The sequence below is a fragment of the Tamandua tetradactyla genome, chromosome 8 (assembly GCF_023851605.1).
Source record: "Tamandua tetradactyla isolate mTamTet1 chromosome 8, mTamTet1.pri, whole genome shotgun sequence".
Classification (NCBI taxonomy): Eukaryota; Metazoa; Chordata; class Mammalia; order Pilosa; family Myrmecophagidae; genus Tamandua; species Tamandua tetradactyla.
In genome coordinates this window covers 49,974,300-49,990,873 of record NC_135334.1, presented here as the reverse complement: position 1 = coordinate 49,990,873, position 16,574 = coordinate 49,974,300, and the positions used below count along the sequence as shown (strand labels likewise).

The 16,574-nt window shown below is 41.3% G+C and overlaps 1 protein-coding gene across 2 annotated transcripts in view; it reads right to left on the bottom strand.

Moving 5' to 3' along the window:
* Positions 1-3,065, bottom strand: part of SLC36A4 (solute carrier family 36 member 4) — a 57,102-nt gene extending 54,037 nt beyond the window's left edge. For both annotated transcript variants that reach the window (XM_077113289.1, XM_077113290.1), the window contains exon 1: positions 2,893-3,065. In XM_077113289.1, the coding sequence (XP_076969404.1) occupies positions 2,893-2,944 (52 nt within the window). In that variant the 5' untranslated portion in view covers positions 2,945-3,065. The remainder of the gene's footprint in view (positions 1-2,892) is intronic.
* Between the last annotated feature and the right edge of the window lie 13,509 nt (positions 3,066-16,574).

The window sequence follows — 16,574 nt, the reverse complement described above, 5'->3', positions numbered from 1 at the left end:
GAGGGTAGTTCAGTGGTAGAAGTCTCCCCTACCATGTGGGAGACATGGGTTCAATTCCTGGCACATGCACTTTCCAAAAAGCAAACAAGCCAACCAACAAAAACAAGCAAAAATTCAACAAATAGTGCTGCAAGAAACATCAAAGAATTTGTGGTCATTTCATGAAACCACCACATCTGACATGGTGACAAGTCCCTTCTTCTAGGTGTTCAAGCTGACCCCTACATTCATTCTTGTCACCTCTGCTTCACTCTCGCCCCTTATTCCACGTTAGGAAATCATACTGGTTTTATTTTTAATATACCCAGAGTCTGACCAGTCTCTCTACCTCCACTACTGCTACTTCACTGTGCAGTGAGACATGCGCATCTCTTTCCTAGATTACTGCAATATTCTATCAGATCTCCCTGCTTTACAGTCTGTTCTTCATGAAGCAGCCAGTTTAATCCTATTAAAATGTAAATCAGAGCATTTCACTCCTTTGCTCAAACCCTGCATTGGCTCCCCACAATCTCTGCACAGCCAAATCTCTGCAAAGCCAAAATCACTGCACAGCATCCAAGGTCCTATAATCTGGTTTGCTGTAACATCTGACCTCATCACCACCTTGACCACTCTGCTTCAGGCACTCTGCCCTTCCTGCTAGTCTCACTATGCCCTAGCTTTTCTTTCTGCCTGGAATGTTCTTTCCCCAATTACCTGCTTGGCTAACTTTCTTTATCTCTTCTAAATCTTTGCTCACATCTCATCTTTTCAACAAGGCCTATCCTGAACACATATATAATAATACTGAATGTATTATCCAACTCCCCCTCATTCCTGACTTCTCTTATCTAGCTCTTTTTCCCCATAGAACTTACTGTTTACTATCTACTGCCTGCGTCCCTTTACTAGAATATAAGCTACATGAGATCAGGGATCTTGATCTGTTTCATTGAGGGATCTTCATCTGTTTTACTCATAAATGTATCCTGTATGCCTAAAAATGCCTGGCACACAGGAAAAGCTCAACGAACATGTGTTTTATTAACACACACATATAACTTTAAAAAAAAATCACTGCAACAGTTTTGAAAACCTTTCTTTTAGTTAATAAAAATATGTACGGTGGACATCTTTCCCTAACACTTTTAAAATGGCCATCATTGCATGACTGAATGGCAATTTACCTAATTACTTTCCCTTAGATATTTAGTTACCAGTTTTTCTCTATTATAAATACTGTAATGAACATCTCTTTATATAAATATGTGTTTACATGAATTATTTCCTTGGAAAATGTTTCTAGAAGTAGAACTGCTGGGTCAAAGTATATGCTCATTTTTAAGGATAAATATATTTCCTGCTCCTAATGCATGGCAATGTCTAACCCCCCACATCCTCACTAAGAATATTAATGAATGTAGAACTCTGACATTAATGAGCTTAAAATGACTATATCTATAAACCGGAGATAACAGTAGCACAGACGTCATAGGACTGTAGTGAGGATTAAACCGGTCAATGCATATGCAAAGCGCTTGGCACACTGCTTGACAATGACCTATATCACCTTAACTTCTCTTTGTAGCTTTGTAAACTTTACAAGGCTTCTTCCTGATTCCAGGCTCCTGACCATCCTCTCATCCTGGTTCTTATACTTTCCAGAGCCCTGAGAAGCTCTTAACTAAGTAGTTTCTTATCTCCCCCTTCCTCCTTGAAGGCCTTTACAGACTCCAGGTGGCCTTATTACTGCAAAGGAAAACATTCTGAGCCAAGGGGTTCCAATCACAACTCAGTAAATCACTCACTCATTCAAGTGACCAACCCCCCCATTACACCTTCCAGTGCTTTTCCACTAACTCATCCCCAACCTTTAAAAAGCCCGCTGCCCTTTGTTTGAGTGGAATTGAGTTCTCTCTGCCCCCTACCATGGTAGCTATGAATAAAGTCGTCCTTAGCTGTTTCACATTATCTGGTGCAGATTTTTTTTTAACACCACACAGAAAACGTTCAACAAAAGCTAAGTTCTATTATTTCTATCATTAGTATAACTTGGGGGAAAAAATGGCAAAGTGCCTTGAACATTATTACAATACAAACCTCTTAGCTATTTACAATAAAGTATTTAACAGAAGCTCAGCCTCATTCTTGAAGACTACACTCAATCACTCAGAATTCAAATTTATAAAAATCCTAAGTATCGTGAATGTAACTGCATTTTACCATCCTGATCCTTACTTTGTTTTCCTCTTGTCAGCGAAAGAGAAGAGACCAGAGGAAAGGAGGAAAAACTGTGCCAAGCGAGCTAGCTATAGGTCAGGATGTTTTGTTCATCACACCTGGGGTAGCAGGAGGTAAATTAAGGATTCACCTGGAGACTTTGACTAGGGTGTCTTGTTTGAAAAACAAAACGACAACTTCCTTAAAGCATCATTGCAGGTTTGGAAAACAATGGTGAGAGTCAGATGCAGGCTTTGTCTTGCCTTTGACGTGTGCACACAGCACACACTTTGACGCCCTAGGTACTGGTAGGCCCTGGCTTTCGCCGACTGGCTCTGTGGTCCGATGACCCATTCCTGTGCGGGCGCTGCCCCCAGGGTCAGCCAGCTCCCAAACTCAGCTCCCCAGAAAGGTCCCGGGGAGAGGCTGCTGTTTAGGTTCAAACCTGTGCCAGACCCACAACACCAAACGCCTTGACAACAAAAAAAGCTACCTAACGCCTCTTCTTCAGGGAGAACAGCTCGAACCCGGATGCGGACAGGCTACGGGGTGGGGCAGGACCTGGGCGGCTCCTGCTCCCCGCGCCCCGCACCCGCCTCGCGGTAGACGTCCGGCACGAAGCCCCCAGAGGCCTCGGCGCACCCGGCGGACGTGCGGTCCCCGCGCGCCCCGCGGGCAAGCAACACCCACCTAGCTCCTCGCGCCCCGCTGCCTCCGCCGCCGCCGGCGCCGCCGCTTCCATCTCTCGCGGGTCTCCAGGACGCCGCCGCCCGGGTGCTGGTTATCCCGCTGCTGCGTGGCCCGTGTCAGGCTAGGCCTCCCCCGCGGAGGCGGATCCCAGTCCGCAGCCCGCAGCCCGCTTCCAGGCCCGGCGCCGAGCATGCGCAGTGGGGCGACCTGGCAGTGTGGAGGAGCTGGGGTGGGAGGGCCCCTTCCTGCGGCTCCGGGGCCCTGGTCAGGGACTGGTGGAGCCGGGGAAACTGCGTTGGTGACGTGAGCTGTGGAGAGGGGATGGACCACGCGAGAAGAGGATGTTTTTGGAAATAACCGAGGGTGGGGAGCTTAAAGCTCCCAGGCTCATCGCTCAACTGGGGTTGGGCGCGTGGGGGGGGGGGAGCGGGGCGGGGCGGGAGGAGTTTTAAAACCGACTATGAACTCGATTTAGGGGCGTCTATATTTGCAAGGCTTATTGTTCTATAAGATGCCTAGGAGAATGCAAAGTAGTGAGGGAATTGCCCCCTACCCATAGTTCTGACTGTTCTTGGTTACCAGTCACCCTATTCCCCTATTTAGAGATAGAGGATACAGTCAAGCAGAATTTAATTTAGCTAATACAGTTCTGTATTATACTGTATATTATACTGCCCTTTAGCGATATTTGATCTTAACCACGGTGCTGGAAGAAAATTAAGAGTAACAGAAATACTCTTACTCTTAATACTCTTATAGTGTCTTACTCTTAATACTCTTACAATGTCAAATATTACACATACGTTATCTTTTATTTGATTCTGATGACAACCTCATGAGATCATCCCGATTTTTGTATCCATTTTTTTGTTTTGTATGCTGTATGGCGGGGTCACGTTTCATTATTTTTCCATGTGAGTATCCTGTTATTTCAGCACTGTTTGATTTTTGTTTGATTTTTTGCTAGTTTGTTTGTTTGGGGGGAAGTGCATTGTATCCATTTTTAAAATGAGGAAACCAAGGCACACAAGGTAAGTAATTTGTCCAAGGATAGAAAGATAATAAATGACAGAGGTAGAATTCTGACACCAGCGCTTGGGCTCTCTATCAATATGTAAAGCTGGGCAAATAGGTGAGTACCAATAAATATTTGCCAAATCAATGAATAAAGCAAGCTTTGGGTTCTAAGGGAAAATATTTATTTTAATCATGAAATTGGTTTCATTTTTTTTCATTCATAGTTCTTTAAGGTCAGGACACCAGATGGCACTTTTTCTTCTTGTTGGATCCATTTCGGTGGGGTCTTTTTAGGAAAATTTGTAGCGAGGTTAATCTAATTTCAAGGATCACTGATATATCAGCGTGATAGAGTCAAATATTTTAAATTCCAAGATTAAAAAGGTACCCAAGTAAGAGGATTGTGGTAAAAATGACGGATTAGGAAACTCCAGGAATTTGTCTTTTCAAAGAACTATTGAACTAACAGTAACTGTCTGGAATTCTGGAGTCTAGTAGAACACTGTGCAGCAAGCATCCAGGGAAAAACTGGAGGAAAAGGCCAGTAAATTGCCATAAGTACCAAGAATTTCAGCTCTTTGCTGATGCTACCTCCCTCCATCCTCCAACCACATGGCAAAGAGCAGCCATAGGGGTTGCAACCCAGACTCCTAGTGCAGGGTGAGCGAAATGGACCCAGACCTCCGTAATCCAAGGGAGTACAGTCTGATCGCTCATCACTGCTTTGAATGAGCTACTTCAGATTGCTAGGGAGGGACTCTAACAGCAGCTATTGCCTGAACTACCCTCAGGGAAAAGTGGCAGATTCTTAAAGAGGCCATTCCCATTTTTCTTTTTCTCTCCACTCAACATTTTCCATTCCCCATTTGGGAGCAAAAATACTTTGGAAAACTCACAAATTGATGGCTTCAGTCCTCAACCGCAACAGCAGCAATAACAAAAACCCTTTCAGTCCCAAAGGAGAGGAAGAAATAGATTTCCAGAGTCACAACAAGAAAATACTCAGAACGTCTCATTCTCAACAACAACAAAAATACAAAACATACAAAGAATCAGGAAAGTAGGCCTATTCACGAGGAAAAAAAGAATTTGCCAGAAACTATCCCCCAAGAAGCTCATACATTGAAACAATTAGTCAAAGACTTTAAATCAGTCATCTTAAATTTGTTCAATGAGCTAAAGGAACCCAAATGTAAAGAATTAAAGGATGTTAGGAAAACCTTGTCGGAACAAAATAAAGAGATGGAAATTGTAAAAATGAACCAAACATAAATTCTGCAGCTGCAAAGTACAGTAATTAAAATGAAAAGCTCACTACATGGATCTAACATCAGATTTAAACAGGCCAAAGAAAGGATCAGAACACAATAGAAATTATCCAGTGTGAGGCGCAGAAAGAAAGAAAAATGAACCTTGGGGGGCCTGTAGGACACCATTAAGCATACTATGTATCATTGGAGTCCAAGAAGGATGAGAGAGAGAAAGGAACAGAGAAAGTATTTGAAGAAACAGTGGCGGAAAACTTCTCAAATCTGATGAAAGATATGAATATACATTCCAGGAAGCTCAGTGAATCCTAAGCAGGATAGACTCTAAGAGATATATCCCAATACATATTACAGCAAAATCATTAACATACAAAGACAAGGGGAGGATTTTGAAAGCAGCAAGAGAGGTGACTTTTCACATGCAAGGTGTCCCCAAGATTAACAGATTTCTCATGAGAAACCATGGAGGCAGAAGACAGTGGGATGTCATATTTAAAGTCCTTAGAGAAAAAAACTGTCAACCAATAATTTTATAGCTGGCAAAATTAAGACATTTATAGATAAACAAAACCTGAAAGAGTTTATTGCCATAAGAGCTGTCCTAGAATATATACTAAAAGAGTCAAACAAAAGGGCACAAGACAGTAATTTGAAGTGATGAAGTGAAATAAAGAACATTGGTAAAGGTAACTACATAGGTAAATATAAAATTCTGAATTTCATAATTTTTATTTGTAACTGCTTCCCCTCCCCCATCTGACCTAGAAGGTAAATGTGTGAAATAACATTATAAATCTATGTTAATGGGTGAACAATGGATGTATTAGTCATGGTTCTCTAGTGAAACAGAACCAACAGGAGATATCTGTTAATATGAGATTTATAAAAGTGTCTCATGCAACCATGGGGATGCAAGAGTCCAAAATCTGTAGGGCAGGTTGCAAGGCTAGCAACTCTGGTGAAAGTCCTACCTGAATTCTACAGAAGAACCTGGCTGGCTGGAGAAAAAGTGAAAATTCTCTCTTCTCCCTTAAAAAGTCTTGAATGATTGTATTAAATCCAGCTGATTGGATTCTCTCATTTCTAAAGGCACATTCTTAGTTAATCATAGATATAATCAGCTACAGATGCAATCAACTGACTGATGATTTAATAAACCAGCCTTCTGGCTTATTAACCAGCCACTAAATATCTTTGCAGCAATGGTTTTGCCAGTGCTTTGCTGACCAGAAAACTGGGCACCATCACCTGGCCAAGTTGACACCTGAACCTAATCATAACAATGACTAAAGATGCAATCTGAGACAAAAACAATGTAATAGGGGAGGGACAGAGATATAAAGGTGAAGAGAGTTTGTATACTACTGAGACAAGATTGGTACTTGTTAAACTAGTTTGTTATTAATTTGATTTTCATTTTATTTGCAAAAGTGACCACTAGAAAAGCAACTTGAAATATAGAGAAAAAGAAGAAGGGCATCAAAACTCCACATTACAAAAAAGGCAACTAAATGCATAAAAGGCAATAATGAAGTAGTTGAGAAACAAAATAGTCAAGACATACAGAAGACAAATAGCTAAATGGTAGAAGTATATTCTTTCTTCTCAGTTATTACCTTAACTGCTAATGGTTTAAACTCCCCTATTAAAAGGCAGATATTGGTAGATTGGATGAAGAAGTACAACCCATCTATATGCTGTCTATAACAGACTCATTTTAGGTACAAAAACACAAAGAGGTCTTTGTAAATGGGTGAAAAAAATGATCTGTGCAAACAGGAATCAGAAGAATGGGTTGTGCGTCTGTGGCTCAGTGGCAGAATTCTCACCTGCCATGCTGGAGACCCAGGTTCAATTCCTGGTGCCTGCCCATGCCAAAAAAAAAAAAAAAAAGTGGAAGTGGCTATATTATTGTCAGACAAAATTGGACTTTAGGTCAAAAAATTATGAGACAAAGAAGAATATTATATATTGATAAAAGTTTTCAATCCAGCAAGAAGATAATAATGATTATAAACATATATGCACCTAACAACAGAGTCCCAAAATATATGAAACAAAAATTGACAGAATTGAAGGGAGAAATAGATCTACAACAATAGTTGGAGACTACAATATAGAATTTTCACTAATTGATAGAACAACTAAACAGATGACTTTAGATGCTAAGCAGTAGCATATAGAAGAATAAAATACCTAAAAATAAATTTAACCAAGGAGGGGAAAGACTTGTGCGCTGGAAACTAAAATACTGCTGGAAGAAATTAAAGAAAACTTGTATAAATGGAAAGACATCCCATGTTCATAGATGGAGGACTTAACATTATTAAGATGTCAATTTTGCCTAAAGTGATCTACAAACCCTATCAAAATTCCAGCAACCTTTTTTTTTGCAGAAATACAAAAGCCAATCCTTATATTCATATGGAATTGGAAGGGGCCCTGAAATAGCCAAAACAATTTTGAAAAAGAAGACCACCAAAGTTGGAGGACTCACATGTCCTGATTTCAAAACTTACTGCAAGAATGTTCAATAAGGTTAATTGTAAAAGTTCATAAATTGATAATACAAGGGGGGTATGAGGGTAGTTCAGTGGTAGAATTCTCACCTGCCATGTGGGAGACCTGGGTTTGATTCCCGGCCCATGCACTTCCCCCCTAAAAAACAAACAAGCAAGCAAACACAGAAACAAAAAACAACCAAAACAAAAATTCAACAAATGGTGCTGCAATAACAGAATACTCACATGGAAAAGGAATGAAATGTGGCCCGCCATACAGCACACACACACACAAAAAGGATAGCACAATATTGTGTGATGGAAACACAATACATAAATGTAAGTAACAAATAAGTGTAAGTATGGTTGAAGAGAAAGTCTAGAGTAGTGTATTCACCAGAAGGAAAACTAGAGAATTAAAACTGGGACTATGTAACTTGATGACACCTAGAGTGGACAATGATGGTAGTTAATTGTATAAATATAAGAAACTTATTACATGAGCTAGAACAAATGTACATCACTATTACAGGTTGTTAATAATAGGGTGTTATGTGGAAAAAAATAATGTAAACTAAGGTCTACAGTTAACAGTAACATTGTACTATTCTTGCATTAATTGTAACAAAGGCACTATACCAAGCCTAAATGTCAATAGTGGGATATAAGAGGTGGGATATTTTTCTTTGGAAGTAATAAGAATATTCTCATATTGACTGTAGTGTTGAATGCATAACTATATGATTATACCAAGAGCCTTTGACTGACACTTAGAATAGATTGTATGGTATATATGCTGGTTTGGAAATGTTATGTACCCCAGAAAAGCCATATTCTCTTAATCATCATTCAATATTGTTTGGGATAGAACACTTTGATTAGATTGTCTCCATGATGCTATAATCCATTCAAATGTGGGTGTGGGCTTTTGGTTAGATGCAGCTGTGACTCTGCCCATTTAAGGTGTGCCTTTATTAGTTTACTAGAGTCCTTTAAAAAGGGGAAACAGTTTGGAGAGAGTGCAAAGCTGACAGAGCCAACGTGATTTTTCTTATATATTAGACTTAGAATAAGCAAATCCATAGAGGTAGAAAGCAGAATAGTGATTATAGGGGGTGACAGGAGGAGGTAATGATAGAGTTATTACTAAATGATTATGAGTTTTGGTTTAGGATGATGAAAATGGTCTGAAAATAAACAGTGGTGAAAGTTACATTGTATTGTCAATATACAAATGTCAAAGAATTGCTCACTTAAAATGATTTAAATTATTTTTGTTATCTATATTATATCACAATTAAAAATAAACATTTTTAAATCAAAAGGTGCACAGCTACATAATATCTAAATCTTCCCTCCTGCTTCATCCTTTGTAGGTTTTTACTAGATAGTTGGTAATAGTGATGTTCTTGCCAAAACATCCCCAATCATTGACGTATACAAGCAAACCTTAATGGGAGGTTTTATTTGAAGTGTCCCTGACAAATAACTAAGATATATGGGAGAAAGAGGAAGAATAGATCTATCCTGGAACATAACTAGAGCAATGATCCCTAACTGTCATTGACATGTGGCACCTGGTTAGAGAAGACAAGTGTGATGGTTTGAAACTGTATGTTCCCTAGAAAAGATCAGCTCATCCCTTCCTATGGGTATAGACCTACTGTTGGTGGGACCTTTTGATTAGGTTATTTCAGTTGATGCATGCCCCAGGTGGGCCTTAATCCTTTTACTGGAGTCCTTTATAAGAAGGTAAAAGACAGAAAAAAGCCATGCAGAAGCTAAGAGAGACAGAAACTAAAAGGCAGTAACATGCAGAAGCTCAGAGAGGAAGCCACTGAAGCCAGAAGCTGGAAGCAATGAAATTTGGAAGAGAAAGGAGAGACCAGGTGTGCCATTTTGAATCTCTTGTGGACTCCAGAAAACCCATGTCCTTTAGTCCTCATTCAGTATTGCTGGATGGGAGCTTTTTGATTGTTCCCATAGAGTTGTGAGCCACCCCAATTGTGGGGTGGTAATTTTTGATTTGGTAGTTTCCATGGAGAGATGTCTCCACCCATTCAAGGTGAAGTTCCCTTTAAGAGGGGACCAGTCTGGAAAGAGCCACAAGAGCCCATGTAGCTAGAGACTTTTGGAGATGATGAAGGAAGATGCCCCCCAGGGAGCTTCATGAAACAAGAAGCCTAGAGAGAAAGTTAGCAGACATCGCCACAGTTGAGAGAGAAACCCTGAACATTATCAGCCTTCTTGAACCAAGGTATTTTTCCCTGGCTGCCTTAGATTGGACATTTCTATAGCCTTGCCTTAATATGGACATTTTCACAGCCACAGAACATGTAAACTTGCAACTTAATAAATTCCCCTTTTAAAAAGCCATTCCATTTTTGGTATATCATTTTCTAGCAGCTTGCAAGCTAGATTATACATTCCATGATGGCAGGGACAATATCAGTGTTGCTTACCAATTAGAGTCCCTGCATCTAGCACACCAGGTAATGTCACATTACCCATGTGACAGAGGAGTCCTGGGTCACCATTAATCTTTCTTCACGAAGAAGGTACTGTCTTGATGATACCTGTATTTGGATATTTTCGTGGCCTCAGTGCTGGAAACTTCTATACTAATAAATTCCCATTTTAAAAGCCATTCCACTTCTGGTATATTGCATTTCATCCACTTTAGCAAACTAAACAATGGGGTTCAGAGGTAAGCCGTAGGCTGCGGGTACATATCCACAGAATCATTCACTGTAATGAGAACACTTGGGACAGTGTCTTCAAGAGGAACATTATCCTTTGAGCATGATAGAAAGGATGAAAAGCCATTGTCCTTTAGTCTTCACATCAGGGAAAGAGAAAGCAGATCTAGTAGTGTGGGCAGAGAAGAGACCTGACCTAGTAAGTCTGGGCTTTGGAAAGACCTGGGCTGGTGCAGACAGCAAGGGTCAATGTCTTTACAGAATAATGTAGAAATAAGCCAAGTGATAGGGACGATTGAGGAGAATTATGCATTTCCTACTTCACTACTTCAGAAGATATTTACTGTGATTTCTGCTCAAATTCATGCAAATTGGAGGGGGATATAGGGAAAAACTGTATCAGAATAGAGACATTGTAAAGAATCTGAAGATTTAAATCCTGGCAATTTCTTTCTTTCATTTTCTGACTTTAACTTCCTGAATGGTATCTTAATTACTTCTTTTTTCCATGCAACCATGGCAATTTGTTCATATGTTATAACATTTCTCCTCTTTTATATAATCACTTCCCTGCCTAGGTCTTATACTATACTGTTTGACCTGCAAGAGAGAGAGACTATTTCTTACTTGTATTTGTCTTAACAGGGCCTAACAGCATGCCCTGTGCATACCAGTCACTTGATAATAGATGTTGAAAGTTTTTGAGTATACTCATAGATACATGAAGGAAATCTTAAGAAAAATTTAATTTATTCAAACACACTTATGGAGTATCTTCCCTGTGCCAGACACTGTGCTAGATGCAGGGACTCTAATTGGTAAGCAACACTGATATTGTCCCTGCCATCATGGAATGTGTAATCTAGAGCAGAAGCATGCAAAAGAAACGTTAAAGAACTAAACAACAACAACAAAATAGCCTAATGTAAATTATGGACTATAGGTAATAGTACAACTATAATATTCTTTTATCAACTGAAACAACAGTATCACACTAATGCAGAGTATTAATAATGGGGGAGGACATTTGGAAATACTGCGTTTTTTACATGATTTTTCTGTAAATAAAATCTCCTCTAATTAGAAAAGTTAAATAAAAAAAAAAGACCCAAGAGGTCATGTCGAAAGGGCACAGGGGCTCCTACTGCCCAAAGAGGGGACAATTTAGGAATCATGAACAGTAATGACTTCAGTGGACTGAAATACATGCACATGTATAAATCAATGAATTCATAATGATACACAAAACAACAAAATAAAAATCATTTGTTAGCTTTGGAGAAGACTGTCCACAAAGAATCCCATTGTGACAACCATCACTCCCAGCACTCCACCGAGTCAGCCACCATCTGTCTTCCTGCCTGTTGTGCTCATGAGCATTTAAGTGCCTAAAGGCATGGTCACTGTTCATTACTCAGAGCCACCTCTAGTGAGCCCAAATGGCAACAGACACTCCCCTTGTCCCTGCTCCAAGGTTTTCTCCTGCAGCCAAAGTCAGTCCTCAGATTGATTCATTGAGGATAAGAAATCCTATCTATAGCCACCAAGGATGTTGCAAGACAAGTTCTTATCTGAAGGCTCACAAGAGAATACACACGGGAGAAAAGCCTTTTAGCTGTAGCTGGAAAGATTGTGAAAAGAGGTTTGTCCATTCTGATGAACTGTCCAGACATTGAAAAACTCATACAAGTGAGAAATTTGTCTGTCCCATGTGGTTCACAAGGAGTGACCAATGGATCAAGCATGACTGGCACCATCTGTCAGCCAAGAAACTACCAAACTGACAGATGGAACTGAGCAAGTTAAATAACATTATGCTACCTCCAGCCACTGCTCCAACACAGTGGTGGATTGGAGAGTGAAGAATCAGAGCTAACTTTGGTCATAGCCAGAAGCCAGTAGTAATATAAAAATGCTTCCACTGCAAGTCTGTGGCCTCCAGTGTGGGCTGAAAGCAGAAGCCCCACAACCCTGGGCAAAGGCTCAGCCTGGGTTAGATTATAAGACATACTGTGGCTACATGTATGTCACAGAATGCTGAGTTCATTTCTTATCACATAAGAGAGATGAGAAAGCATCATCTTGATGATGCCTTGATTTGGATTCTTTCCCAGCCTCAAACCTGTAAACTTTTGTTTAAGCAGAACCATTTTATGGTATTTGATTAAGCCAAGGAAACTAAAACAATGTGTAAGATAATAATATAAAGATTAAATGATACAGTTCCGGGAAGATGGCAGAATAGGAAAGGATGAGTTCACCCCTGCTCAAAGGAACAGCTAGAGAAGGGAAGGGAAGGGGACTGAGATGGTGAGTCCAGGGTGTAGGCGACCTGGGAGGGTCTTTTACACCACACAGGGAAGTGCTGTTTGAAAAAGCTGACAAACTGAGATGCAGAGAACCAGAGACCATCTAGCTGGTGCAAACAGCTTAGGGCACCCACTTCCAAAGGGAAGCCTGGAGCCCTCAAGAGTACACGGACAGGGAGACGGGACTAGGAAGTAAGTCAAGCTGCATTTGCACCACGCAACTCCCCCCACGTCCCATGGACCTGAACCCCATCACTCAACCTCCTACCGTGCTCCAGGTGATCCTGCTCCAAGCCCCCAGCACTGCGGGTCTCCACCCCACAACCCTGCCCTTGTGCGCGTGCACACTTGCCCCAGCCTGACCCAGCCTGACCCACCTCTCCTGCACAAGTGCACAGTCTCGCCCCACCCCTCTGGAGACCTGTGTACCCACGCCTAGTCCTTCGACCCCCACCTCCCCCTCCCTGCCCCCGCAGGCAGTTGCAGGCCATGGCAACATCCAGGCCATGGCAGCTCACCTGCATACCGGGGCCACAACCGCCCCCAGCCCATGCAGTCACACAACCCCGCCTGGCACCCCCTGAGTCCGCACATGTGTACATCAGTGTAAGCACCGCCCACATATGCGTACACACATGCAGGCAGTTAAGCCACGCCCTCTAGCTCTGGGCAAGCGCTGACCCCAGTCCAAGCAAGCACATCCACTGCCAGCTGCCTGTGAGCTCTGCACATGCTCACACAAGGCCCCTGCCCTAGACCCACCCACACCAGGGCCCCGCCCCATGAGCCTCACACTCAGAGCCACATCCTCCCCACCACACACCCACATATCTTTGCACTGACTTCTTGGTCCCTGCACTTCAACCCGCTGCCTCACACTTGTGCACACCCTTGCCCTACCCCCAGCACAAAGCTCCCTCACCTGGTAGGTGCTGGATCTGTGCATACAACCCCTCTGCACACATATGCAACCCTGCCCCAAACCCCTCCATGCACCAGCACACTGCGCCAGGGCCCCAGTCAGTGACATCCCCTGCCTTTGACCCATGTCCCGCAATCCCCATGACCCGTGCCTCACCCTTTCACACTCACACATTTGCACCCCAGGCCCCCTGAGTCCCTCCACCTGTGCAAGAACACACCCGTGCCCTGCCCTCCCTGTGCCCCAACCTCTGTGCCACCTACCCCACACCCTGATACCAACAACCCCCACGCTCCACCCACCCACCCACATCCTGCCTGCACATCAGCCCCCTGCATCCACTCAGCCCCGCCTTCCACCTCCTACTGTGCCCTACCTCTGTGTTCTCCACTCTGTGCCCTGCTCCTGTGCTCCAAAGCCCGCCTGAGCTGCACCCACCACTGCAGCACCCTCACTACACCCCATACTTTCAAGCACCAGTGTAGCGTCCCCAACTTATGCCTATACCTGTGCTGCAACTCATCACTGCACTGTTATGCCCCACACCCTACTCCATATCCATCCTGCAAATACAAAGCTTTAGCCTACTGAAGGAAATCAACTTCCAAAGTAAACGTATCAAGATATTTACATGCCTCAAAGGCAACAGGAGATCATTAAACATATGATGATGCAGGAAGATATAATCCAACCTAATGACCAAATTAACACACCAGAGGAGACACAGACGTTGGAACAGCTAGTCAAAGTTGTTCATGTAACTATACTAAATAAAATCAATGGGATGGCTAATGACACACAGGCGATTAAAAAGACACCAGAAGAGCATAAAGAGGAATTTAAAAGAATAAACAAATAAACAGGAGATATCACAGAGATTACGGATGCAGTAGACTGAATCAAACAATAGCAGATTGAAGAAGCAGAAGAAAGAATAAGTGAACTAAAGGACAGGGCAACTGATTTCAAACAAAAGAGCAAATAGCAAAAAAGATGGAAAATTTGAATTGGATCTCAGGGAAATGATGGACAAAACAAAGTATACAAATGTAAGAATCACTGGTGTCCCAGAAGGAGAAGAGAAGAGTAAAGCGCTAGGAAGATTAGTGGAGGACATAATGAGGGAATAATTCCCAACCCTTATAAAGGACATAAATATGCAAATCAAAGAAGTCCAAAGAACTCCAAGTAGAATAAATCCAAATAGGACTTCTCCAAGACACATATTAATCAGTCTGCCAAATATTGAAGAGAAGCAGAAAATTCTGAAAGCAGCAAGAGTCAAACAATCTACTACACACAAGGGCCACCATATACGACTAAGTTCAGACTACTCAACTGACACCATGGAGGCAAGAAGGCAGTGGTATGATATACTTACGATCCTGAAAGAGAAAGACTTCCAGCCAACAATTCTGTACCCAGTCAAATTATCCTTCAAAATTGATGGAGAGTTTAAAGTTTTCACAAACAAATGCTGAAAGGATTTGCCAACAAGAGATTGGCCCTACAAGAAATACTAAAAGGAGTTCCACCTGCCACACACACACACACAAAAAAGACAGGAAAGGGAGGCCTGGAGTAGGGCACAGAATTGAAAAGTACCAATAAGGGTAATTTAAAGAGTACCAGTAAGGATAACTTAAAGGATAAAAATAGAAAGAGGAAAAAGAACATATAGATCTGAAAAATAAAATCCAAATGATAAGATGGTGAATTCAAGAAATGCTTTTACAGTAATAACTTTGAATGTTAGCAGACTGAACTCACCACTTAAAAGATGCAGACCGGTAGGCAGGCCATGGTGGCTCAGCAGGTAGAATTCTCACCTGCCATGCCAGAGACCTGGGTTTGATTCCTGGTGTCTGCCCATGCCAAAAACAAAAAAAACACAGATTGGTAGATAGATTAAAAAATATAATCATTGCTTACAAGGGACTCATTTTAGAAACAAGGATACAAATAGATTGAAGGTGAAAGGATTGGAAAAATATATTCCATGCAAGCTGAAACCAATAGAAAGCAGGAGTAGCTATACTAATATCAGACAAAATAGACTTTAAATGTTAAGGCATCATAAACAAAGAAGGACACTATATATTAATGAAAGGGACAACTCACCAAGAAGAAATAGCAATCATAAATGTTTATGTTCCCAATCAAGTAGCCCCAAAGTACATGACATTGTACATGTAGGCCCAAAGTACAAAAACATTGGAGAAACTGAAGGGAGTATAGACATCTCAGTAAAAATAGCAGGAGACTTCAATACACCACTCTCCTCTACAGATAGAACAACTAGACAGAGGATCATAAATAAATAAAGGAAATAAAGAACTTAAATTGATAAATGAATTAGACCTAACAGACATATATAGATCATTACAACCCAAAACATCAGGATATACATTCTCCTCTAGTGCTCATGGAACATTCTCCAGGATAGATCATATGCTGGGACACAAAACAGGTCTTTATAAATTTTAAAACATTGAAATTATTTGAAATACTTTCTCTGATCACAGTGGAATGAAGCTGGAAATCAATAACCATCGAAGAGTGAGAACTTTCACAAATACATGGAGACTAAATAACACACTCTTCAACAACCAGTGGGTCAAAGAAGAAATTTTTAGAGAAATCAGTAGCTGTCTGGGAATGAATTAAAATGAGAATACAACATAGCAGAACTTATGGGATTTAGCAAAAGCTGTTCTGCGAGGGAAATTTATTGCCCTAAATGCCTATATTAAAAAAGAAGAGCAAAAACTGAGGACCTAACTGCTCACCTGAAGGACTTGAGAAAAAAACAGCAAACTAACCCCAAAGCAAATAGGAGAAGAGAAATAGCAAAGATTAAATCAGAGTTAAATGAATGGGAGAACAAAAGAACAATAGAAAGAATCAATAAAACCAAAAGTCGTGTCTTTGAGAAAATCAGTAATATCAATGGACCACTAGCAAGA